This window comes from Carcharhinus amblyrhynchos, chromosome 17, assembly GCF_965287045.1.
Source record: "Carcharhinus amblyrhynchos chromosome 17, sCarAmb.v2.hapA, whole genome shotgun sequence".
Lineage (NCBI taxonomy): Eukaryota > Metazoa > Chordata > Chondrichthyes > Carcharhiniformes > Carcharhinidae > Carcharhinus > Carcharhinus amblyrhynchos.
In genome coordinates, this window is record NC_137340.1 from 46,323,180 (window position 1) to 46,349,624 (window position 26,445).

Sequence of the window (26,445 nt, forward strand, 5' to 3'; positions counted from 1 at the left end):
AGTAATCCCTCTAACCTATGCATCTCAAGACACTAAGGGAAATTTTTAACATGGCCAATGAACCTAATCCGCACATCTTTGGACTGTGGGAGAAAACCAGAGTGCCCGGAGGAAACCCACACAGACATGAGGAGAATGTGCAAACTCCACACAGACCCAAGCTGGGGATCAAATCCAGGTCCCTGGAGCTGTGAAGCAGCAGTGCTAACTCACTGTGCTACCATGCCACCCATCTCACTCCACTTTATTTCAGAGCCGATTGTGCATTGAAATCTGACTTGCCCCAAACTGAACCAGTGTCAATCCAGAGCCGTCTGTGCTAATAGAGAGGCCTTGAATCTTCACAAGCAAGTGAAAGGAGAGGGAATCTTCAGAGGAAAATGGCAGTTTCTCGCCCACCTCCCACCATGGAAATCCAGCACCTTAGTGTAAGTCTAATTAGACCACGGGATTAGGTAAACACTCGCAGTGCGTTCACCTGGAGATTCAAGCTGAAGTTTTCCGGTCCTTCCCGATGGTGGGATCTTCCAGTCCCACTGACTCCCCCTCTCAGCACATTCTCTAGCAGTGGAAGTTGTGAGGCATGCAAAACCCCTTAGACACTGGCAGGACTGGAAGGACCCACCCCAGGACTGGAAAATCCCACCACTGGCCAATGGCAGCACCCCTCCATCGCCAGAAGATGGTGGGTGGAGGGGGGGGCGCAGAGAGGACGGGTGCTGAGTGGGAAAGGGATCCAGCTGATTTTATTAAAACTATGGGTGAAATTTTGGGTGGCACGGTGGCACAGTGATCAGCACTGCTGCCTCACAGCACCAGAGAGCTGGGTTCAATTCCCAGCTTGGATCACTGAATGTGTGGAGTTTGCACATTCTCTCCATGTCTGCATGGGTTTTCTCCGGGTGCTCCGGTTTCCTCCCATGGTTCAATGATGTGCAGGTTGGCCACGGTAAATTGCCCCTTAGTGCCCACAGGACTAGTCAGGTCAATGCATGAAGTTAAAGGGAGTGTGGTCGATGCTGACTCGATGGCCTGAATGGCCTCCTTCGGCACTGTAGGGATTCTATGATTTCCAGCTCTGTTGCAGAGGGAGAGCAGCTGTAAAATGTGGTGAGCCATTCAAATATTGACAGCAGAACTGTAAAATTCTGCCAGTGTAAAATTCCACCCTTTGCGAAGTTGCTTCCAATGAAATAAGGAAGAGGGCAGTATCAGAAACAGTGATGATGTTACTGGGCCTGGATTATTGATGCAGAAACATTCATTCAAATTCCTACCAGCCGGAGAATTTAAACCAAGTTAATTAAATAAAAGGCTAGCAGTTGTAACCATCGTGTAGCCAAGAGATTGTTGTAAAAACCCATCTGGTTCACTATGTGTCCTTCAGAGAAGGAAATTTGACATCCTTACCCAGTGGTCTGCCCTGTAAGAGACCCCAGACCCACAGCAGTGTTCTTAACTGCCCTCTGAGGAGACCACAAAAAAGGCACCATCTCCTGAAGGGCAATAAATGCCAGTAATGCCAACATCCTATGAATGATTTGAAGGAGAATCAGTCTTTCTAGACTCGTAGTTCTTGGGCCTGACATTTCTGATGATATATTATCAATTTAGATGGCAAAATGCAACTCTTAAGAAGAGATTTCTAAATTGTACTCAAGGGCACACAAGGCCATATTCTTAGATATTAATCCACATGCACAAGACCCATCAGAAGAAATAAACCTTCAGCTCCTGTGTTTCCCATTCCCATAAAATGCAGGAGGACTGTTAGATCATTTTCATTTATCACAAAGGCTGGCCCAGACTGCTGTAATCGCCCACACAGCTAACAATGCAAAATGCAAAGTTCATCATTCTCAAATTGTGTTCAGATTGTTCCACTTTTACGAGGTTCCAGAGTTCTTTCCAACAACATTCAAAAGGACTCTCACTTTGCATTTTCTCTGGGACAAATGATGATTTAAAGATTCAAATCGCACCCCATCCTCTTCCAAAAACTCAGAAGGCTCCAATTCAATTCCAAGACTGATTAATGTTCCATCAATTGCTCATTTTAAAACTGGTACTGATGGATTTCTGTTAACCCATGTGACTCAGGGATACGGGGCAAAAGTGGGCATAAGGGACAGAATTTTACCATTCCCCAAAGTGAGTTCTGAGGCAGGGTTAGGGTGGCAAAGAGCATTACATTGAATGGGCAGGATTCCATTCTCTCCCCCTCCCCCCGAGAATCCACCCACCCAAACCCAGATGCAATCTCACGCTTGGCCAGATAGGGCTTCAGACAGTAAACCCTCCGAGCTGGCTACTTAAGGCCTTTTTCCACCCAGCTTCAATTTTTAGACTGGTGGGCGCAGGTACAGTGGAAATGGGAAACGTTTTCCCATCTCAGGCAGGAAAGGGGATGCCTCACTCTGTAGACCCCTCAGAGTTGGGGCCTCTTCCCTTCCCCCACCCTCCCCAGATCTCAACGAATGGCGAAGCAGACTTGATAGGCCGAATGGCCTACTTCAACTCCTACATCTCATGATTATGAAATATTCAGTGTGTATTAAATGCTATTCAATACTATTCATGCGGGGGTCATGGCTAGCAAACATGCTCAAATTCAATCTTTCCGCCACTGATTTGCCCACTCACTCAACTAGACTGCCTATCCCTGGCTTTAAGCACAGTGGCACAGTGGTTAGCACTGCTATCTCACACTGCCAGGGACCCGGGTTCAATTCCCAGCTTGGGTCACTGTCTGTGCGGAGTTTGCACGTTCTCCCCGTATCTGCGTGGGTTTCATCCGGGTGTTCCGGTTTCCTCCCACAGTCTGAAAGATGTGCTGATTAGGTGCATTGACCCGAACAGGTACTGGAGTGTGGCAACTAGGGGAATTTCACAGTGTTAATGTAAGCCTTACTTGTGACTAATAAATAAATAAACTTTAACTTTTAACTCTATGTGGATACCAATTAGAGCAGAAATAATGCTGTTATAACAAGTCCTGTTCTTTAAAAAAAACACAGCAAGTTCATCCTTATTTGAAAGATATACAGCTAAGTCTTGGCAAGGTGGGTGAGTAGAGGGTGCTTCTTCTTATGGGAGAATCTGGGAGTCACTGTTTAAAACTAAGGTGTTACCATTGAAAATGGAGCTGAGGTGAATTATTTCCCCTCAGTGTTGTGGATCCTTGGGACACTTCTCCTGAAAAGGCGAATGGAAGCAGAGTCTTCAAAAATTTTTAAGGGAAAGATGGATAATTTCTTCAAGGTAAAGTTAAAGTTTATTTATTAGTCACAAGTAAGTTTACAGTAACACAGCAATGACGTTACTGGGAAAATCCCCTAGTCGCCACACTCCAGTGCCTGTTCGGGTACACTGAGGGAAAATTTAGCACCTAACCAGCATGTCTTTGAACTGTGGGAGGAAACCAGAGCACCCGGAGGAAACCCACGCAGACATGGGGAGGATGTACAGGCTCCGCACGGATTAGCGACCTAAGCCAGGAATCGAACCTGGCTCCCTGGCGCTGTGAGGCAGCAGTGCTAACCACTGTGCCACCATGCCACCCCCATTGGCGAGCAAGGGGGTGATAGGTTATTGGGCGGGATGCAGATTTGAAGTTATTATCAGGTCAGCCATGATTCCATTAAATGGTGGAGCAGGCTCGAGGGGCTGAATGGCCTGCTCCTGTTCCTCGTTATTCATTCGTGGCATCTGCATTTCAAGCAAATTGTCTTCAGTTAAACGTGAATTCACAACATGACGCTGGCAGAAGTCTTATCTTCCATGACATTTAAAGCCACCAGATCATAGCTGATTCTCACCAGCTTTTCAAATATCAGACGCGTCTTTATTACTTGGTGAATATACTGCAAGAGGACTGATCTTCACAATTCAGCAATAAACCACCCTCTCAAAAACACCTGAAGAAACACGGGTTGCTGAGGAACGCGTTAAACATGATCGTAGATTACTTTTATTGAACAGCTGATGATGAAATGTTGTCAAGCAATAAACTGCGTCACTGTCACAAGGTGAGACACAAGCCTGAAAACTCTAGGGTACAATACTGGGACAAAACACCCACATGAATAAGGGAACACTGAGGAAGCTGGAAATTCAAAATAAAAGCAGGGAATGCTGGAAACACGCGGCATTTCAACTGTAGCTAGAGAGAGAGAAATGGTGCTAACATTTCAGATCAATGACCTTTTAGAAAGGGCATCAGCCCAAAATGCTAACAGCAAATGGAACATAAGGTTCGGGAACAGGAGTAAGCCTTACAACCTCTAGGGCCTTCCCGATATTCAATAAAATCACAGCTGACCTTCAACCTCAACTTCCCAAACAAAGAACAAAGTAAATTACAGCACAGGGACAGGCCTTTCAGCCCTGCACCAGTCATGCTGCCCATCTGAACTAAAACCCCCTACCCTTCTGGACACCATATCCCTCTATTCCCATCCTATTCATGTATTTATCCAGATGCCCCTTAAAACTCACTATCGTATCTGCTTCCACCACTTCCCCAGGCAGAGAATTCCAAGCACCCAACGCCTTCTGTGTAAAAAACTTCCCCGACTCAATTCTCAGATTTTTTTTTCCATTTACAGGACGTGGGTATTGCTGACTAGGCTAAAATTTATCACCCATCCCTAACTGGCTTTGAATGGAGTGACAATTTCAGAGGGCACTTAAAAGCCAACTATATTGCCATGGATTTGGAGTCATATGTAGGTCAGAGCATGTGAGGACAGCGGATTTCATAGCGTCATAGAATCCCTACAGTGCAGGAGGCCATTCGGTCCATCGAACCTGCACCGACAACAATCCCACCCAAGCCCTATCCCCATAACTCCACATATTTACCCAACTAATCCCCCTGACACTAAGGAGCAATTTAGCACGGCCAAGCTACCTAATCCACACATCTCTGAATTGTGGGAGGAAACTGGAACACCCAGGGGAAACCCACGCAGACATGGGGAGAATGTGCAAACCCCACATAGTCAGCCAAGCTGGGAATCACACTCAGGTCCCTGGCACTGTGAGGCAGCAGTGCTAACCACAAGAGAGAAGATGCTGGAAAATCATAGCGGGTCTGGCAGTATCTGTAAGGAGAGAAAAGAGCTGACGTTTCGAGTCCAGATAACCCTTTGTCAAAGCCCTTTTTCCACTGCTAACCACTGAGCCATCCTTCCTTCTTTCCCTAAATTAGTGAGCTAGATGTGGTTTCACAACAATCAGCAATGGTTTGCATGGCCATCGTTAGACTTTTTAATTGCAGTTTTTGTTTCTAAACAGAATTCAAATTCCACCATCTGTCATGGTGGGATTTGAACCTGAGACCCCAGAATATTACCCTGGTCTTTGGATTGCTAGTCATGACAATGCCATTACACCACCACCACCCTTGATTCCAATACATTTGTTATTTGAACAGAAGTTGATTATTTCAGATGGGTTTGCACAATAAAGTAACAGGTAAGGCAGTGTCCTAGAAACATATCAAGCTCTCGTACCTAATATCGCACAGAGTTATTTCAGGACTGCTGTTCTATTTCTTGTACTACGTTCCCTTCATTCTTAATACAGAAATACTAAGCAAAACCAAACAAGGTGCGCTTCCAAAGATGACTTCAGTTGAATAAAAGAACTTCATTTACTTGGCTGCATCATGAATCATAGAAACCCAACAGTGCAGAAGGAGGCTATTCGACCCATCGAGCCTGCAACCACTCTCCTACGGAGCATCTTATCCAGACACAGCTTCCCCTATCCCCATAACCCCATGCAATCCCCCTAACCTTGGGATACCAAGGGCCAATTTAGTATGGTCAGTGCACTTAACCTGTACATCTTTTGACTGTGGGAGGAAACCAGAGCACCGGGAGAGAACTTGGAGGAAACCTGGAGGAAATGAGTTGTATACTTGCAGCTAGGCCACTGTACACTCTACTACTAGTATACCCCTCCCCTGGGGAGATTCCCCACAACCAAAGGGGAACTCTCTCCTTCTAAGACCGACAAACTAGCTTCTTTGGGTTAACCATTCTAACACACACTCCTACAAATCTCTCCTTTACATCAACGCGGTCGGCACAGTGGTTCGCACTGCTGCCTCACAGCGCCAGAGACCCGGATTCAATTGTAGCCTCGGGTGACTATCTGCGGAGTCTGCATATTCTCCCCATGTCTGCATTGGTTTCCTCCAGGTGCTCCAGTTTCCTCCCACAGTCCAAAGACGTGCTGGTTAGGTATGCTAAATTTTGCCTCAGTGTATCCAAACAGGCGCTGGAGTGTGGCAACTGGGGGGTTTTCACAGTAACATCATTGCGGTGTTGATGTAAGCTTGTGACACTAATAATAATTAAACATTTCGTATCTTCCTTACAGTGCAGTAGAGCCATTTGGCCCATTGAGTCTGAGCTGACTCTCTGACAGGGCATCTTACCCAGGCCTTCTCCCTCGTTCTATCTCCCTTAGCTAATCCATCTAATTTATACATTTTCAGTGGGAAGAAATTGGAGGAAACCCACGCAGGCACTGGGAGATCATGCAGACTCTGCGCAGACATTCACCCAAGGCCACTACAGTGCCCTACACTGTATCCTCTACAGAGCACTCACCAATCACACAAATCCAAGCTGTAAACTCCTCTTACCTTACAGACTCGAGCCACCCTCGTAACTAGCGGCTTCCCATTGAACGTATTCTCTTCGCTCAGCTTCTCCGTGAAGAAGAAATAAATCTTGTCGTCATCTCCCACGGAGCTGTTGACGCTTTCCGTCACCAGGAAGGAATCGACAAAGGTTACATCTGAAAAGAGGGAAAGAGCACTGACTGCACTGATGAACATGAGGACTGAAACACACAAGCAGCAGAAAGCCACACAGCCCATCAAACTTTGCCATTTAACCCTGACTGATCTCACCTCCACATCCCTTAATTCCCTGAGCGGCCAAAATTCTGCCTATCTCACTCTTAAGCGTACAAGTATAAAGTCTCACAACACCAGGTTAAAGTCCCACAGGTTTATTCCAAATCACGAGCTTATGGAGCGCTGCTCCTTCTCTCACCTGATGAAGGAGCAGCGCTCCGAAGGCTCATGATTCCAAGTAAACCTGTTGAACTTTGACCTGGTGTTGTGAGACTTCTCACTGCGCCCACCCCAGTCCAACACCGGCATCTCCATATCACTCTTCAGTGTAGTCAGTGATGGCATATTCTGGGGGAGGGATGCCAAAGGGCACAACATGCTGGCAGAGGTGAAAGCACCAAAGCTGAACACCCCACAGCTGGACCTGTGCAGAGGGGTAACAAGAACAGGAGAAGCTTAAATTAATCCATCTTTCCTTATTTAAGGGGCTGACCAATCCCAACTTTAATCTCCACTATTCTGTTTTAAATTTCCGATTCAAGACCCCATCAATCTTGCTCATAAGATATAAGAGCAGAATTAGGCCATTCAGCCCATCTAGTCCACTCCATCATTCAATCATGGCTGATATGCTCCTCATCCCCAATTTCCTGTCTTTCTTCCATAACCTTTCAATCCATTACCAATTAAAAATCAGTCTAACTCCTCCTTAAATTTACTCACTGCCCCAGCATTCACCGTACATTGGGTTAGCGAATTCCACAGATTCACAATCCTTTGGGAGAAGTAGTTTCTCCTCAACTCCGTTTTAAATTTGCTGCCCCTTATCCTAAGACTATGGCTTCTCGTCTTAGAATGCCCCACAAGAGGAAGCATCTGCTCCATATCTACTTTATCCATACCTTTTACCATCTTGTATACCTCTTTGGTCTCAAAAGTAACAACAACTTGTAAACATAGCACCATGCGGTTCCAATTTGTCTTCTCATGACCCAGACATCACTGGCATTTATTGTCCAGTATTGGTTGCCCCACCAGTGCCTCTACTTTCTCAGAAGACTAAGGAAATTTTGATATGTCAGTTATGACTCTCACCAACTTCCACAGATGCATCATAGAAAGCATTCTTTCTGGTTGTCTCACAGCTTATGAGGTTCTCCTGCCCTGCCCAAGAGCGCAAAAAACACGAAGAGTCATGAATGAAGCTCAATCCATCACGCAAACCAGCCTCCCATCCATTGACTTTGTCTACACTTCCCCGCTGCCTTGGAAAAGCAGCCAGCATAATCAAGAGCCCCACATATCCCGGACATGCTCTCTTCCATATTTTTCTGTTGGGAAAATGATTCAAAAGTTTGAGGTCACGCGCCAACCAACTCAAGAACAGCTTCTTTCCTGCTGCCAAGAGACTTTTGAATGGGCCTACCTTGTATTAAGTTGATGTTTCTCGACACCCTAGCTATGACTGTAACACAACGTTCTGCACTGTCTCGTTTCCTTCTCTATGAATGGTATGCCTTGTCATGTTTAGTGCGCAAGAAACAATACTTTTCACTGTACGTTAATACATGTGACAATAATAAATCAAATCAAATCACAGTGACTTGCTCAGCCAGTTCATGAGGAGGTTAAGAGTCAACCACATTGCTGTGACCTAGAGTCACACGTAAGCCAGACAAGACACCAACGGCAGGTCTCCTTCCCTAAAGGAAGGCGTCAGTGAACCAACAACAATCAAACAGCCTGAGTCGCTCTTACCCATCAGCTTCCAAAGGTCTAATCGGACAAGTTCAATTCAATCCGTCTTTTTCAAATGAGGTGAAGAGGATACTGAGAGTTGCCATGGGGATGAAGTTGACAGTGTCCAACTTCACTTCAGGGCAGTTTACGATCAGTTTGGAATGAATGAATTATTTTTCTTACCATTCAGTGAATAAGGAAGAGAGTCGTCCATCCTGAGGGAGCGCTTTTGGAAGTTCCTCTTTATGTCTGCCAGTGCGCCATGGAACCCGTACAGCGTGGCAGTGTAGATTTTACCGTCTGTGGGAACAGCAAATCATGGAGGTTTGTTTGGTTCGGAATTTTCGGCCAAAATATAATCTCCACCGCTAACTTAAAAGCAACCTTTGGAGAACATGATTTCCCTGATGAACGTGAGGAACATTTCCGGGTTTCAGGGGCTTCAGGAAAGAGACTGAAGAAAATTGTACTTGATTCCTTTGGCGAAGAGATAACTGAGCTGATTGACAAGGAATGGAAAGGAATTAAGAATGACTTTCCAACCAAACTGGCTGCTAATGCAAAGGTTCAGATAGCAGGGGATTCAAATTAAGATTTAAATAATATGTAAAGAGCAGCAGAACCTTTTTATCCAGAGGATATAAGTTTTTTTTATATATATAATGGAGTCTCTGAAAGTGCATCTTTACACTTTCGTAGAGGCATAGCATCCCTACAGTGCAGAAGGTGGCCATTCGACCTATCGAGCCTGCGCTGACTCTCCGACAGATCATCTTACCCAGGCCTTATCCCCATAACCCCACATATTTACCCTGCTAATCCCCCTGATCTACATATCTTTGGACACTAAAGGGCAATTTATCATGGCCAATAGCCTAACGTGCACATCTCTGAACTGTGGAAGGAAACTGGAGCACCCGGAGGAAACCCACAAAGACACAGGGAGAATGTGCAAACTCCACATGGTCAACCAAGGCCGGAATTGAACCCAGATCCCTCGTGCTGTGAAGCAGCAGTGTTAACCACTGTGCCACCATGCCATTATTACAGAAGTTCTGTAAAGCAGGATAGGATGCCATTCTGAGGATCTCAAGAAGGCCACACTTCTAGTCCCCATGGTGGTGAGCATCTTGACAACTGAGGGCATCGTTATGCCAACTCAGATTTCAGGCATTAAGTGTCAACCACATGATGTGGAATTGGAATCACGTAAGCCAAAGGCAGGAAAGAGGCAAAAGCTTTTCCTTCAAGGATATCCATAAGGCCGGATGCATTCCTACAACAGCTTCCATGCTCATTTCTTTCTGATGTTAAACTCCAAATAATCAAAGGTTTGTTGGAACAAAGTGATCATAATGGGTTTTTGAACTCAAGGCCGAAATTTTCCAGCCATTCTCGCCAGTGGAATCTTCCAGTCCCGCTGGTGACAAGCCTCCAGCATGGTTTCCCAGAGCCTGGGGATGCATAAAATGGGAAACCCCGTTGACAGTGGTGGGATCAGAAGATCCCGTCACTGGCCACTGGTGAACCCTCGCCGCAAAATACATGGCAGGAGGTGGCAAGGGTGCCAACAACAGGAAAGCCCATTGGCAGCGGCGGGACCAGGAGATCATGCTGCGGGCCACCTTCCCCACCACTAAAGATGGTGGAATCCCTCCCAAATGTTTCTTCACATTGTCACTCCAATGCTGAAATGTTAACTCTATTTCTCTCTCCACAGATGCTGCATGATCTACTCAATATTTCCAACGTTTTCGGTTGTTATTTCAGGTTCCTGACTCTGCAGTTTCACTCTCAGAAATTTAAGTGATTCGTCACGATTTTGCTAACTATTGACTTAGGTGGACACAAGCACTTCCTCAAACATCAAACAGTAGGCTTCCACTGAACCCAGTGCATCATCAGAAAAACGACCTTGATTAGCTTGACGCGAGTGCCACTGTGCAAAAAATTTACCAGTAGTGTCTAATAAGTGCTACCTACCTACAATGAGGCCTGTGTATCCAACCGTGGGGTCGTAAGGACACTTCTCCTTCCCTTCAAAGGTGGCTGATAAAGTGAAGTTCTCAATCTCCTGAACAGTGAGGGGAGAAAGCATAAATCAAAGTAGCACACATCTTGGTATGGCTCCTGATCTGACCAAGATTGCAAGAAACTACAAAGCGTTGTGAATAAAGCCCAGTCTATCATGCAAGCCAGCCTCCCATCCATTGACTCTGTCTACACTTCCTACTGCCACGGAAAAGCAGCCAGCATAATTAAGGACCTCACGCAGCCTGGACATTCTCTCTTCCACCTTCTTCCATCGGGAAAAAGGTACAAAAGTCTGAGGTCACTTACCAACTAACTCAAGAACAGCTTCCTCCCTGCTGCCATCAGACTTGTGAATGGACTTACCTTGCCGTAAGCTGACCTTTCTCTACACCGTGGCTACGACTGTAACACTACACTACATTTCCATCTCTATGTATGGTATGTTTTGTCAGTATAGCGCGAAAGAAACAATACTTTTCACTGCATACTAATACATGTGACAATAATAAATCAAATCAAAAACCGTCTGCAGAAGATATGCACAGGAGAACGCTTTAATTATCAATGCCAGCAATTGTAAAGAAATACTTACAACGTAAGCACAGTGAGGATGGAAAGCATGTGTCCCACACGTAAATAAATGAGTTTCATTGAATCTTTTCAGAAAGCGGATATAGTTGAAGCAGTTGACCTGCAGAGAGCAGATATTTTACAATCGCATTCAATCTCCAAACCATTCTTTCAGCAGCCAACAACAACTTGGATTCATGAAGTATCCTTGTTCAGATATGTCAAAGCATTTTGAAGTTTATCGAGCATCAGCACACGGACAATTTGGCACCAGGTGACATATTCGGACAGGGTGACTAAATTCAGTGTCATTTTTAAGGAGGAGGAGGAAAAGGAGAGGCAGAGAGGGGTCACAGGAGGGAATTCCAGAGGTTAGGGCACAGGAAGTTGAAGACTTGGGCATCAATGGTGGCACAGTTAAAATCGGAGATGTGCGAGAGGCCAGAATTGGAGGGACAGAACTAAAGTTTATTTAGTTATTAGTCACAAGTTAGGCTTACATTAACACTGCAAAGAAGTTGCTGTGAAATTCCTCTAGTCACCACACTCCAGCGCCTGTTTGGGTCAATGCAGCTAACCAGCATGAATTTTTGGACTGTAGGAGGAAACCAGAGCACCTGGAGGAAACCCATGCAGACACGGGGAGAATGTGCAAACTCCACACAGCAGTGACCCAAGCCGGGAATCAAATCCAGGTCCCTGGTACTGTGAAGCAGCAGTGCCAACCACTGTGCTACCGTGCTGCCAGAGTTTGAAGGATCGTAGGGCTTTCGGAGGGAGGGAGGAGAGAGAGTAAGGCAAGACCTTGGAGGGATTTGTAAATGGGGGGTGGGAATTTTAAAATTTGAGATGTCGTGTACACAGGAGGCAGGGGCATAGGGATGGTAGGTTAATAAGACTTGGGTCTGCATGAGCTCAAGAGATTTAATCCACTTTACCATACCTCAGTGCGACCCCGTTTCTCTAGACAATCGGTTCTTTCACTGGGAGAGACCTCCCAATGTATCTGTCAACAAAAAAAAGCATTCAAATACGTGAGTGAAACAAACTTAAGTCCTTGTAAAGAAAGAAGTGAGAGGCAGCAGTGAGAGTCTGCACATTATCCATCATTGAGATCAGGTTCAGTTCCTGATCAGGGACTGCAGGCCACACTGGAATTCAGCTGATTTGGGGGATTCTCAGTTGCTTTGTAAGATTGTAGAATGCCTGCCTGTGTCTGGCTGGGGGCAGAGCAGGGAAGGTCTGGCTCCTGAAGCTTCTGAGCTCTCACAGTCTTCCTACACAGGAGACAGGGAACTGCCAAGTTCCATAACAGCAGAGCAGCACGGTGGTTCGCACTGCTGCCTCACATCTCCAGGGATCTGGGTTCGATTCCCGGCTTGGGTCACTATCTGTGCTGAGTTTGCACATTCTCCCTGTGAAACCGGTGCTCCGGTTTCGTCCCACAGTCCAAAGATGTGTAGACTAGGTGCATTAGCTACTCTAAATTACCCCTTAGTCTACCGGGATGGGTAGGTTAGAGGGATTAGCAGTGTAAATATGTGGGATTATGAGGTTAGGGATAGATGTCGGAGCTGAGTCGATGGGCCGAATGGCCTCCTTCTGCACTGTAGGGTTTCTATAATTCTATGATTTCTACGCCAGCTCGTGGGGTGGCAGGGGTGTAGTGATAATGTCACTGGACTACTAAACCAGAAGCCAAGGCTTAATCTGAGGACATGGGCTCCTATCTCACCATGACAGCTGGAGGTCCAATTAATTAATTTAATTAAGTCTGGAATTATATATAGCTGGTCTCAATAACAACGAACAACACCGATTGTTGTAAAAATCCATCTGGCTCACTAATGGATTTACAATCATCAGGAAATCACACCATGGCTTTCACCAACTACAGTCTCCAACTCTGACCCAACCTTGTCCAACCCCAAGGTAGGATTTCCACCCCCAAGATCTGTCAGTCAATCCAGAGACTCACAGTTCTTGAATCCCAGGAATGTGACCAGGAGTAATGGACACTTCTGAGAGGCCCTGGGCTGGGAGAAGCCCTGGCGATCCAGAGTGAAGGTAAGTGAGATTCAGGGAAGAAAGAGGTGCAGGGGCCCTTCACACTTGGGGGTCAACCATTGCTTCAGTGGGACCACAAGGTGTCTGAACAGGAGGGGTCCTTGTCCACCCACCCTCAGCCTGAGCAGTCACCGCATTACCATGAGGCGCAGCAGCGAGGGAGGCTTCAAGTGGCCAAAGGACAGGCGGCTAGGATGCCTGCCACTTACCTTGCCAAATACCATCAGGGGTTAGTAGGCGACAGGCACAGCACCCCTGCCAAACCACCCAATTTGTAGCAATTCCCACCCCAACACATGCCTGCACATGAGATGATAAGGAATTTCTTCAGCCAGCGGGTAGCGAATCTATGGAATTCATTGCCACAGAGAGCTGTGGAGGCCAAGTCATTGAGTATATTTAATACAGAGATTGATATAATCATAGAATCCTACAGTGCAGAAGGCAGGCATTCAGCCCATCGAGTCTGCACTGACCACAATCCCACCCAGGCCCTATCCCCATAATCCCATGCATCTACCCTAACCAGTCCCCCGACACTAAGGGAGAATTTAGCATGGCCAATCCACCTAACCTGCGTATCCTTGGATTGTGGGGGTAAACCGCAGCACCCTGAGAAAACCCACGCAGACACAGGGAGAATGTGCAGATTCGGCACAGGCACCCAAGCTGGGAATCAAACCCCGATCTCTGGCGCTGTGAGGCAGCAGTGCTAACCAATGCGCCACCGTGCCGCCCTTGATTGGTAAAAGTTCTTGATTGGCAGAGGGATCAAAAGTTACGGGGAGAAAGCAGGGGAATGGGGTTGAGAAACTGATCAGCCATGATTGAATGGTGGAGCAGGCTCGAATGGCCTAATTCTGTTCCTATATCTCCTGGTCTTATTCCCAGGGTTGGAGGTTGGGAACATCAAACTGCGGGCGTGGGGTTGAAGATTTTGCACAATTTCCCTGTCGTTCACCTAGAAGGGAACTTAATGGTACAAGAATGTTCCCTTGGGAGCTCTTACAGTCAGAATCAATTCTGTTGCCAATGTTCAGTGAAATAACACACTCTATACAAAGTAAGTGCTGCTATGTTACGCTAAGGTTAAGAAACACTCTACCAGCTATGAAGTGTCCCTCAGTATATCTGAACACATGCCCGAATATGTGGCTAAATTATCATCTTACCCACTGCCAGGGCCTACAAGCGTGACATGCTATTCCTATAATAAATGTCAGCGTAGGAATTTATAATGGAATATCAAAAGACAGGGCGGAAGTTTCCCGGGACAGGAAAGGTCCATTGACTTTGGGTGGGATTTTCCAGTCTTGGGGCGAGCGCGGCTGGAAAATGTTGCCCAGAATGTATGGCTTAAACTGCAGACTGGATTATATCGGCATGCCGTGGTCCCATTGTCCCTGTTCTCCAGCCCTAATGTGGCTGAAAGCTACACTTTGGTCTGCTCTCCCCAAACCTCACCCCCAACCCCCATTTCCCCCAGCACACCCACCCCAAGAGTTCAACCAGTCACATCAACTTGCATTTCTCTCAGATATGTTTAAAGTTTATTTATTAGTGTCACAAGTAGGCTTACATTAACACTGCAATCAAGTTACTGTGCAAATCCACACTCTGGAGCCTGTTCGGGTACACCGAGGGAGAATTTAGCACGGCCAATGCACCTAACCAACATGTCTTTCGGACTGTGGGAGGAAACTGGAGCACCCAGAAGAAACCCTCACGGACACAGGGAGAATGTGCAAACTCCAGACAGACAGCCAAGAATCGAACCCGGGTCCTTGTGCAGTGAGGCAGCAGTGCTAACCACTGTGCCATCATGTCACATTACTGCGTACACAGTGGAATACACTGTCTCAAAGGGTGGCAGTTTCCAAAAGGGAAACTGGGCCAGTGCTTGAAAAGGAAAGGATTCATTCTATCGTGTTGGAGGCCATTCGGCCCATTGAGTCTGCACCGACCATAATCCCACCCAACTCTTATCCCCAAAGCCCCACATATTTACCCTGCCGCTCCCTCTAACACTAAGTGGCAACTTAGCATGGTAAATCAACCTAACCCGCACATCTTTGGGCTGTAGGAAGAAACCCGAGTACCTGGAGGAAATCCACAGAAAGACACAGGAAGAATATACAGACTCTGCACAGATAGTGAGCCGAGCCGGGAATCGAACCCGGGTCCCTGGAGTTGTGAGGCAGCAATGCTAACCACTATGCCACCCTTTACTGAGCTATGGGTAGGCAGCAAGGTAGAGTGTGACCATGCGGACAGTTCTCTCACTTGCACAATGGGCTAAGTTGCCTCCTTCAGCAATTTACAATCCTCTGATTCTTACCACTTTGGTGAAGCTGTTGTTGATGTTGCTTATATTTAGGACATAAATGGCTCCTCTTGCTCCAACATAAAGTTGTCCCAGAGTCTCCTCAAGCCAGAAGGTGGTGTAGTTGTACGCGGCTTGTCTGAATTGCTTGTGATCAAGTAAATCTACAAGAAATATAAAATGGAAGATTAATTTTCAGTGCATATTTCAGGAGGAGATACAGTAATGTCTTAGGGTTTATTCAAAGGTTAACTGAGCATAAAGGCTAACAGGCATTCCAACTAGGAACAGGAGGAGGAACCAAAAATGCCCTGAAGCCACTCCATTGCTCAGTTGGATCACGGGTGATCTGTATCTTAACTCCACCAAGTCTTAATACCTCTGCCTATCAAAAAACTATCAATCTCAGCTTCCAATTGTTGTCCAATGATGCATCAGGGTATTTTTGTTTAAGCAATGTGCTGATCCTCACTGTCCTGATTCATGTGATTAATTCACACTTAGGAAGCGATTATCAGAACGACAGAATCGTCACAGTGTAAAAGGAGGCCATTCGGCCCAGCGAGACTGCACTAGCTCTCTGAAAGAGCGTTCTACCCAGTCTCAATCCTCTGCCTGATCCCTGGGATAAGGGATAAGGACAACATGGTGGCTCAGTGATTAGCGTTGCTGCCTCACAGCACCAGGGACCCGGGTTCCATTCCCCGCTTGGGTCTGTGTGGAATTTGCACATGCTCCCCATATCTGCGTGGGTTTCCTCTGGGCGCTCCGGTTTCCTCCCACAGTCCGAAAGCCGTGCTGGTTAGGTGCATTGATCCAAACAGGCGTTGGAGTGTGGCGACTAGGGGAATTTCACAGTAACTTCATTGCAGTGTTGATGTAAGCCTTAATTGTGACTAATGAATAAACTTTGGGAAGCGGGGGTAGGTGAATATGGAGCCAGTAAATTTGCCAAACTCGCAACGAGCAGCCAGGATAGAAGAAGATGCGAGCTCGAGAGTCAGTGTGAGAATGTTGCAGGCAACCAGCGCACAGCAAGATCCCATACACAACAATGTGGTCATAGAATCATAGAGTTTGTACAGGCAGAAGGAGGCCATTCAGCCCATCAAGTCTGCACTGACCACAAACCCACTCAAGCCCTATTCCCGTAACCTCATATATTTACCCTACGAATCCCCCTTCACTAGGGCCAAATTAGCATGTACAATCAACCTAACCTGCACACCTTTGACCAGATAATCTGTTTCCATGATGTGGATAGAGGGATGACCATTGTCCGAGGGGAATTCCCCTGCTCCTATTCAAAACACTGCCATGGGATATTCTCCCGAGCAGGCAGATGGGCCTCTGTTCAATGTCTCGTGCTTGGAATGTGAACGAGAGTTTAAAATTAATCATGTTTCTGCGTTGATTCCAGCTGTGTTTTTTGAAACAGAGCAGGGGAGGGTAAGATTCAGCTGGAATGATGTGGCACTGTGTCAACCCAGCAAGAAGCCCTGATGATGCCACTCGAACAATTAGCTGGCAATCAGAAGCACTTTTCTGATCCTGACATGGATGATTACGAGTTGATGAATGATAATTTCTAGTTTGGTTTCAATTATTCCTGTAGGATGTAGGTGAAGATCCCTCATTGCTAATGCATAGAATCTACAGTGCAGAAGGAGGCCATTTGGCCCAGCGAGCCTGCACTGACAACAATCCCACCCATGTCCCAACCCCTTAACCCCACTCACTTACCCACTGAATCCCCCTAACAGGAAGGGGCAACTTATCATAGTCAATCAACCTCACCCGCACATCTTTGGACTGCGGAGGAATTCATAGAATCATAGAAACCCTACAGCGCAGAAAGAGGCCATTTGTCCCATTGAACCTGCACCAACAACAAAGATGTCAGGGTTAGGTTGATTGGCCATGCTAAATTAACCCTGGTGTCAGGAGGATTAGCAGGGTAAATGAGGGTTACGGGAATAGGACCTAGGTGGGATTGTGGTCAGTACAGACTTGATGGGCTGAATGGCCTCCTTCTATACTACAGGGATTTTATTCTATTCTATGTCAACAATCCCACCCATGCCCTATCCCTGTACCCCATGTATTTACCCTGCTAAACCCCCTGGCACTAAGCAGCAATTTACTATGGCCAATCAAACTAACCTGCACATCTTTGGAGTGTGGGAGGAAACCCATGCAGACATGGGGAGAACGTGCAGACTCCACACAGGCAGTGACCCGAGCCAGAATTGTACCCGGGTCCCTGGCACTGTGGGCAGGAGTGCTAACCACTGTGCCACCGTGCTGCCCTCGAGGAGGAGGAGGAGTTTGCAAGGTCGACGGTTGAGTTTGCATTCTCTTCCCCTGCTAGCTACACCCAGCATACAGATGGAAGATCTTAAGTTTAAGTTTATTTATTAGCGTCACAAGTAGGCTTACATTAATATTGCAATGAAGTTACTGTGAACATCCCCTAGTCACACACTCCAGTGCCTATTCAGGTACACTGAGAGGGAATTTAGCATGGCCAATGCACCTAACCAGCATGTCTTTCGGACTGTGGGAGGAAACCAGAGCACCCGGAGGAAACCCATGCAGACACGGGGACAACGCGCAGAGTCCACACTGGCAGTGACCCAAGCCGGGAATCGAACCCAGGTCAATCAAGCTGCGTGGGTTGACTGCACAAGAACCCAGGCCCTCAAGAAAGCAGAACATTACAAAGCTGTTCAATGAAGATTGAATCATAAAACTTAGCCAGAAGTAATACCACAAATTGCTTGTTAAGTCAGTGTGCAGAGAATGACTGTTCCTTCCTTGGCTAGCTTTACACTGGTCCAGGACCTAATTTGTAATGTAGCATTGCCAGTGGATTCATTATGACACTTGCAGTAAATGGTTTCTTTCTACTATTGACAATCTATGGATTCCATTCTTTTGTGATCAGAGCAGCTACAGTATTAAAACATAATTAGTTTTTAGTTTTCGAATAGAGACTGCGGCTATATTGTGTGTGCAAAAAAAATCAATAATGCATGAAGGCTCTTGCTTCTGTTTTGTGCTTCTTACAGGAGGCTGTTAAACTGGCAACTGGAACACACACTCACTTCTAGCAACCAATGAAACACTCCCAGGTTGATTACTGCACAGGTTGGGATGCTCCAGCTCGTTTCATTCCGTCTCTATAATGATAACATTTTCCAACCTTCAGAATAGCACTCACACTTCTCAGAGTGAAACTGCCAATTAAACAAATCCTCCCAGGAACACTGACTCTATTGATCCGTATTGGATTTCAACGCAGATCTGAGGGACACTAGGGCAGCTCGCCAACCCATTGTGATGCCCAGTCACCCACTGATACACTTGGCTTTCTATTTGTATTGTTGTTTCCATTTTGATGCTGTTTCTTCTACACCTCCTCCTCAATCTTTATTGGCCACTTACAGCTCAGTTATGGAGACAGAACCCAGAAATTATTTGGTTTATTAGTAAGTTTACAAGTAGGCTTACATTAACACCGTAAGTAGGTTACTCCCCCCGAGTCGCCACACTCCAGCACCTGTTCGGGTACATTGAGGGAGAATTTAGCATGGCCAATGCACTCTAACCAGCATGTCTTTCCAACTGTGAGAGGGAACTGGAGTACGCGGATGAAGCGCACGCAGACACTGGGAGAATGTGCACACTCTGCACAGACAGTGACCCAAGTTGGGAATCGAACCCAGTCCCTGGTGCTGGGAGGCAGCAGTGCTAATCACCATCCCACTGTGCTACCCTGGCATGTGCCACCCTGGAATGTAGGTGTGGAAGTGTAGAATGGTGAAATTCATCGTCACCTAGTGCACAGAGAGACTATTTTCCAGCTCGATCTTCTCCCTAGACGACATATGAACTTGATTAGTCACTTATTGTTGTTCCCACTTTTATGACGCGAGGATTATGGCCATCAATTTACACACGGCAAGCTCACACAAAGAGCAATAGGACCAGAGATCTGATTTTAGTGATATCGCTTAAGGGATAAATATTGGGCAGGTTACCAGGGAGAACTTCCGAATATTGAGATCTGTTATGCCTTTTACGCCTAGCTTGGTTTGATGTCTCATCCAAAAGGTGACATCTCCAACAGGACAGCACAAGATAGTGGACTTAAATTGCCAGAGTGGAACTTGAAGCGGCTACAATCAAGAGACAAGACTGCTTTCAACTGAGTCAAAAGTTGAAACCTCTTTAAATGGCCTCTGGATGTGGTAAGAGCAGCATTCTGCTTCCACAATGCTTCCACCATTACTGCCATCAGACAATCATCTGCCAATGGTAACAGGGTGACAAACCCTCATTATGTACCTGCTGTCTACCAGGCAATGGCTCAGCCTCAGCAAAGCAGCCAGCGTAATTAAGGACCCCACGCACCCCAGACACTCTCTCTTTCACCTTCTTCCATCGGGAGAAAGATACAAAAGTCTGAGGTTACTGCAGAAAATGTAGATGCATGGGATTGAGGGTGATTTAGCAGTTTGGATCAGGCATTGGCTAGCTGATAGAAGACAGAGAGTGGTGGTTGATGGGAAATATTCAACCTGGAGTTCAGTTACAAGTGGTGTGCCTCAGGGATCTGTTTTGGGGCCACTGCTGTTTGTCATCTTTATAAATGACCTAGATGAGGGTGTAGAAGGATGGATTAGTAAATTTGCTGACGACACCAAAGTCGGAGGAGTTATAGACATTGAGGATGGTTGTTACAGTTTGCAGAGGGACATTGATAGCTGCAGAGCTGGGCTGAGAGGTGGCAGATGGAGTTTAATGCGGAAAAGTGTGAGGTGATTCACATTGGTAAGAGTTGCAGGAGTACAGAATATAGGGCTAATGGAAGGACTCTTGGTAGTGTCGACGAGCAGAGAGATCTCGGTGTACATGTGCATAGTTCCCTGAAAGTTGGCACCCAGGTTGATAAGGTTGTTAAGAAGGCGTACAGTGTATTAGCTTTTATTGGTAGAGGGATTGAATTTCGGAGCTGTGAGGTCATGTTGCAACTGTACAAAACTCTGGTGTGGCCGCACTTGGAGTACTGCATACAGTTCTGGTTGCCGCATTGTAAGAAGGATGTGGAGGCATTGGAAAGGGTGCAGAGGAGGTTTGCCAGGATGATGCCTGGTATGGTGGGAAGGTCATATGAGGAAAGGTTGAGAGACTTGAGGTTATTTTCGTTAGAAAGAAGAAGGTTAAGAGGTGACCTAATTGAGGCATACAAGAAGATCAGAGGATTGGATAGGGTGGACAGTGAGAGCCTTTTTCCTCGGATGGTGATGGCTAACACGAGGGGACATAGCTTTAAATTAAGGGGTGGTAGTTATAGGACGGATGTCAGAGGTACGTTCTTTACTCAGAGGGTAGTAAGGTCGTGGAATGCCCTGCCTGCAGCAGTTGTGGACTCGCCAACTTTAAGGGCGTTCAAATGGTCAGTGGACAGGCATATGGATAACATTGGAATAGTTTAGGTTAGAGGGTCATTAGATTGGTTCCACTGGTCGGCGCAACATCGAGGGCCGAAGGGCCTGTACTGCGCTGTAATGTTCTATGTTCTATACCGTCTCAAGAACAGCTTCTTCCCTGCCAGACTTTTGAATGGACATACCTTGCATTAAGATGATCTTTCTCTATACTCTAGCTATGACTGTAACACTACATTCTGCACTCTCTTGTTTCCTTCTCTAGGAACAGTATGCTTTGTCTGTATAGCACGCAAGAATCAATACTTTTCGCTGTATGTTAATACATCTGATAACAATAAATCAAATTAAATCAAAATATTTCCCAACTGGGGGCCAGAAATATAAGACAGTCACTGATAAATCCAGTGAGAAATTCAAAACCCTTTCTTCAAGACAGTGGAACTCACAGCCACATGGAACAGTTAAGATGAATAGTGTAGATGAATTTAAAGGAGTAGAAGGTGGCTAAATGCATTATGGAGAAAGGAATAAGAGGGTGTATTGGATAGAATTGGATGTAGGAGGAGATTCAAATGCAGCATAAGCACCAGAATAGACATGCTGGGCCAAATGGCCTGCTTCTGTGCAATAAAACTCTATGTACTTCTACGTAATGTCTTCTGCAGTATCAAATTAATCTTCCCACATCCTTTAATCATGGTTGGCATGGTGGCACAGTGGTTAGCACTGCTGCCTCACAGTGCCAGGGACCTGGGTTCAATTCCAGCCTCGGGTGACTGTGTGGAGTTTGCGCGTTCTCCCCGTGTCTGCGTGGGTTTCCTCCGGGTGCTCCGGGTTCCTCCTACAGTCCAAAGATGTGCAGGTTAGGTAGATTGGCTATGGTAAATTGCCCTTTAGTGTCCACAAATGTGTAGGTTAGGGGGATTAGTGGGGTAAATGAATGGAGTTACAGGGGTGGGGTGGGCCTGGGTGGGATGCTTTGTTGGAGAGTCGGTGCAGACCTGATGGGCTGAATGGCCTCCTTCTGCACTGTAGGGATTCTATGAACAGACCATATTCAGGGTTTGAAAAACTGACCTTGGTGAAGGACAGATCATTTCATGTGATTTGGTATTCCTAATTCATCCTACAGTCAGTCACGTCCATAGAAGACAGATTTCTATAGATAATATTCAGTGCTGATGTTGTACATTACAATTACTAGCTCATATTTGTCAGGCTGCAGTTATAGTCAGAGCGGGAGCCATGTGAAGACTAGCTGAAGTGCACCACCACCAGAATGGATATTAACATTGGGAGTGCTATGTTACTGACATTCTAACAGCTTTCAGCAGAAGTAAACACTTGATAACAGTACAGAACTCCCAACAGTAGTGCCTACTAGAGTCAGCCAAGAAAGTCTCACCTTCTGTGACTCAAGAGATGAGAAAAAACATCTAATGAGCAATGACCGACAGGAGAGGGAAGCAGTTACATATGAGTCCAAAGCAACTGAGCTTTGCTCTCTAGAACAGTACAGAGCTATTTTTTGTTAGAGTGTATCGCCACCTCATAAACAGAGGTTGGACCTGTGCATGGGCTATAGACTACAGTTCCAAAGCATCAATTTGGTTATTCAGGACTATTCTAAGCTATGCAAAGTATGTGCAGTTGTGTCAGTACAGCACCATAAAATAACTAACCATCCTCCCTCGGACAGCCAATTCTTCCAGTTCAGTTACAACAACGAAGAATTGCCTGAGCAATTGAAAAACAGTGATGCACGCAAAGCAGGAGAGGGAATTGGCTCTGGCCGGTGTCTGTAATTACCGAGTCACCTGTAATAAATATATCATCAGTGTGTTGTTGCAAATGGCTCCGGGGTAAGCAACCAGTTCCGGACCTATCAACAAGTCATCAATAAGCCGCAATGAATGGCCCCATTTGTCAAAACATGCCTCAAAAAAAAAGGAATTGCTCTCCAGACACTTGTAACAATACAAATTGATAACAGGATAATAGAGGGCTTGAGATGCATTACAAGGCAGTGGCTGAACTAAGTAATGATGATGTGTGAGGAGTAGGATCAGATAACACTGTTAAATTTACTGCCAGCCATATGTTATCGTTCGTAACATGGATTCTATATTTTTATTTAAATAGGATTACTTCTCTGTTATGTACTACCGAAACTGAATCCAGTTGAGGCAGCAAAGCTGAGGTCATAGGATCCCTACTGTGCCAAAGGAGGCCATTCGGTCCATCGAGTCTGCACTGACCACCATCCCTTCAAGGCTCTATCCCCATAATCCCACATATTTACCCCGCTAATCTTCCTGACACTAGGGTCAATTTAGCATGGCCAATCCACCCAACCCACACATCTTTGGAGGTGTTGGAAGACCAAGTCAAGTATAGAACTTGGACCAAGAAACACCAAGTTCATTTGTCCTATGATGATCAGGTTTGCTGTTATCTGCAGTCTATATGTAAATTGTACTATTTATATCTTGCACGTAACAAGCAATTTTCACTCAATTCCTGCCATAGTCTTCAACACTGAACTTTGGATCTGGAGCTTCATGGTGGGCAACACAATAAAACCATAAGACATAGGAGCAGAATTAGGCCACTCAGCCCGTTGAGTCTGCTTCGCCATTCAATCATGGCTGATATTTTTCTCATCCCCATTTCCCTGCCTTTTCTCCATAACACCTTTGAGCTTCACCCTGAAACATCACCAAGAGCAAGTTTCAGGTTTCCCTTGCCTCTCAGAGGACATGGATCTCATTGCCTCAGCCAGCTTTTGTTCCCTATTCTGAACTGCTCTCGAGATGGTGCTGGTGAGACACCTTCTAGACCCACTACAATTCGTGAGGTGTAGGCACACCCACACTGCTACTAGGGAGGGAGTTCCAGGATTTTGATCCAGCGACCATGATGGAACAGTGATCTATTTCCAGCTCAGGGCGGTATGCTTGATTTGATTTGATTTATTATTGTCACATGCATTAACATAGAGTGAAAAGTATTGTTTCTTCAACAAAAGTATTGTTTCTTCAAAGCATACCATTCATAGGGAAGGAAACAAGACAGTGCAGAATATACAGTCATAGCTAAGCTGCATTACGTTACAACTTAATGCAATGTAAGTCCATTCAAGAGTCTGATGGCAGCAGAGAAGAAGATGTTTTTGAGTTGGTTGATACATGACCTCAGACTTTTGTATCTTTTTCCCGAAGGAAGAAGATGCAAGAGAGAATGTCCAGGGTGCATGAGGTCCTTAATTATGCTGGCTGCTTTTCTGAGGCAGCGGGAAGTGTAGGCAGTCAATGGATGGTCTGCGTGATGGATTGAGCTACAGTCATGATCTTTTGTAGTTCCTTGCAGTCTTGGGCAGAACAAGAGTGATACCAAGCTGTAGTACAACCAGAAAGAATGCTTTCTGTAGTGCATCAGTAAAAGTTAGTGAAAATCGTAACTGACATGCCAAATTTCCTTAGTCTTCTGAGAAAATAGAGGCACTTGTGGGTTTTCTTAAGTATAGTGTCAACACTGGGGGACCACGACACCTAAAAACGTGAAGCTCTCAATCCTTCCTACTTCATCCCCAGTGATGTAGACAGGTGCATGTTCTCCTTTATGCTTCCTGAAGTTGAAAACAATCTCTTTTGTTTAGCTTGGTGGGGAACCTGCAGACGTCAGTGTTCCCATGCATCTGTTGCCTTGTCCTTCCAGGTGATAGAGGTTGTGTGTTTGGAAGGTGTTGTCGAATGAGCCCCGGTGCGTTGCTACAGTACATCCTGTACATGATACACAGTGCTACCACTGTGGATCATGTTGGAAAGAGTGAATATTTGTGGATGGGGTGATAATCTATCAGGTTATTTTGTCCTGGATGGTGGCAAGCTTCTTGAGTATATGTTGGAGCTGCACCCATCCAGGCAAGTGAAGAGTATTCCATCACACTCCTGACTTGAGCCTTGCAGATGGTGGACAGACACGCACCTCAGTGTTTCAGCCAGTGATCATGAAATGACTAAAGCTCCACACTGCAGAAGTGAGATGGAGTAGGCAACTAAACAGGTTGTTGCTTTTGTCAAGATTGTGGTCAGGGATGTTTTCTCAGAGTGGGTAAACGCTTTTGTTGCTAATAGTGCACTGCACCATTTGAACATCTATCATTTAGGGCAAAGACGTACAAAGCAAGAGATTCCAAAGCTTTACATATGACATTGGGAGATTGATTTCATTGGCTGAATAATCCTTGCTAGGTCTTTACTTTTATTAGGTAAAGAGCTATAGAGTGAAATCAGCTATGATCTAATTGAACGGTGAGGTGGAGATGCCAGCATTGGATGTTGGACCTGATGAAGGAGCAACGCTCTGAAACCTCATGATTCCAAATAAACTTGTTAGATTTTAACCTGGTGTTATGCGGTTTCTTACTAATTGAACAGTGTGACTGGCTCAAGGGACCTGTTCCTACAGGTTTATGTCCCTGCTATGTGTTTCTGATCCAGCATTTGGCAAAGCAAAGCTGGCTAACCAGTTACTGTTACTCAAATGCAAATGTGTCATGGTCTCAAACTGATACCTACACATTCCCCTGACGCATGTGCAGGAACACAATCACACTGCTGCCAGTGGAAAATGTAACAAAACCAACTTGGTTGCAATGGAAGATGCACAGCACATTATAGAATCATTTACAAAATGCTGCCCAACAGAATCATATGAACATAGAACAACATAGAACAGTGCAGCACAGTACAGGCCCTTTGGCCCTCTATGTTGTCCCTTTGTCCAAAACCAAGATCAAGCTATCCCACTCCCTATCATTCTGGTGTGCTCCATGTGCCTATCCAATAACCACTTGAAAGTTCCCAAAGTGTCCCACTATCACAGTCCATTCCGCACCCCAACCACTGTCTGAGTAAAGAGCTTACCTCAGACATCCTTCCTATATCCCCCACCATGAACCTTATAATTATGGCCCCTAGCTACATCCGCCCAAGAAAATAGTCTCTGTACATCCACTCTACCTATCTCCCTCTATGAGGTCTACAGAAAAGGCCCAACATATCTGTGCTGGTCAAAGGCAAACCACCCAACTATTTTAATCCCATTTTCTTGCACGTGGTCTATAGCCTTGTATGAATTGGCATCACAAGTTCACATCTAAATATTAAATAGCCTGAGAGCTCAAATCCAGCACCAGGCTCATGGTCTACACAGCAGCCATGGTCCCCACCATCCTGTATGCATCAGAAACATAGACAATGTACAGCAGACACCCCAAATCCTTGGAGAGATATCACCAATGTTGCCTCTCCAAAATCCTGAAAATCTATGGTAGGATACCAATGTGAGCATTGGTCACACATGATCAGCTGCGATGA

The 26,445-nt window shown here is 45.8% G+C and overlaps 1 protein-coding gene across 2 annotated transcripts in view; it reads right to left on the reverse strand.

The window, feature by feature from the left end:
* sema4gb (sema domain, immunoglobulin domain (Ig), transmembrane domain (TM) and short cytoplasmic domain, (semaphorin) 4Gb) overlaps positions 1-26,445 on the reverse strand; it is a 161,894-nt gene that overhangs the window by 50,827 nt on the left and 84,622 nt on the right. For both annotated transcript variants that reach the window (XM_080205893.1, XM_080205894.1), the window contains 6 exons: positions 15,624-15,772; positions 12,162-12,224; positions 11,241-11,339; positions 10,598-10,688; positions 8,798-8,914; positions 6,659-6,813 (listed from right to left, as the gene is read on the reverse strand). In XM_080205893.1, the coding sequence (XP_080062019.1) occupies positions 6,659-6,813; positions 8,798-8,914; positions 10,598-10,688; positions 11,241-11,339; positions 12,162-12,224; positions 15,624-15,772 (674 nt within the window). The remainder of the gene's footprint in view (positions 1-6,658; positions 6,814-8,797; positions 8,915-10,597; positions 10,689-11,240; positions 11,340-12,161; positions 12,225-15,623; positions 15,773-26,445) is intronic.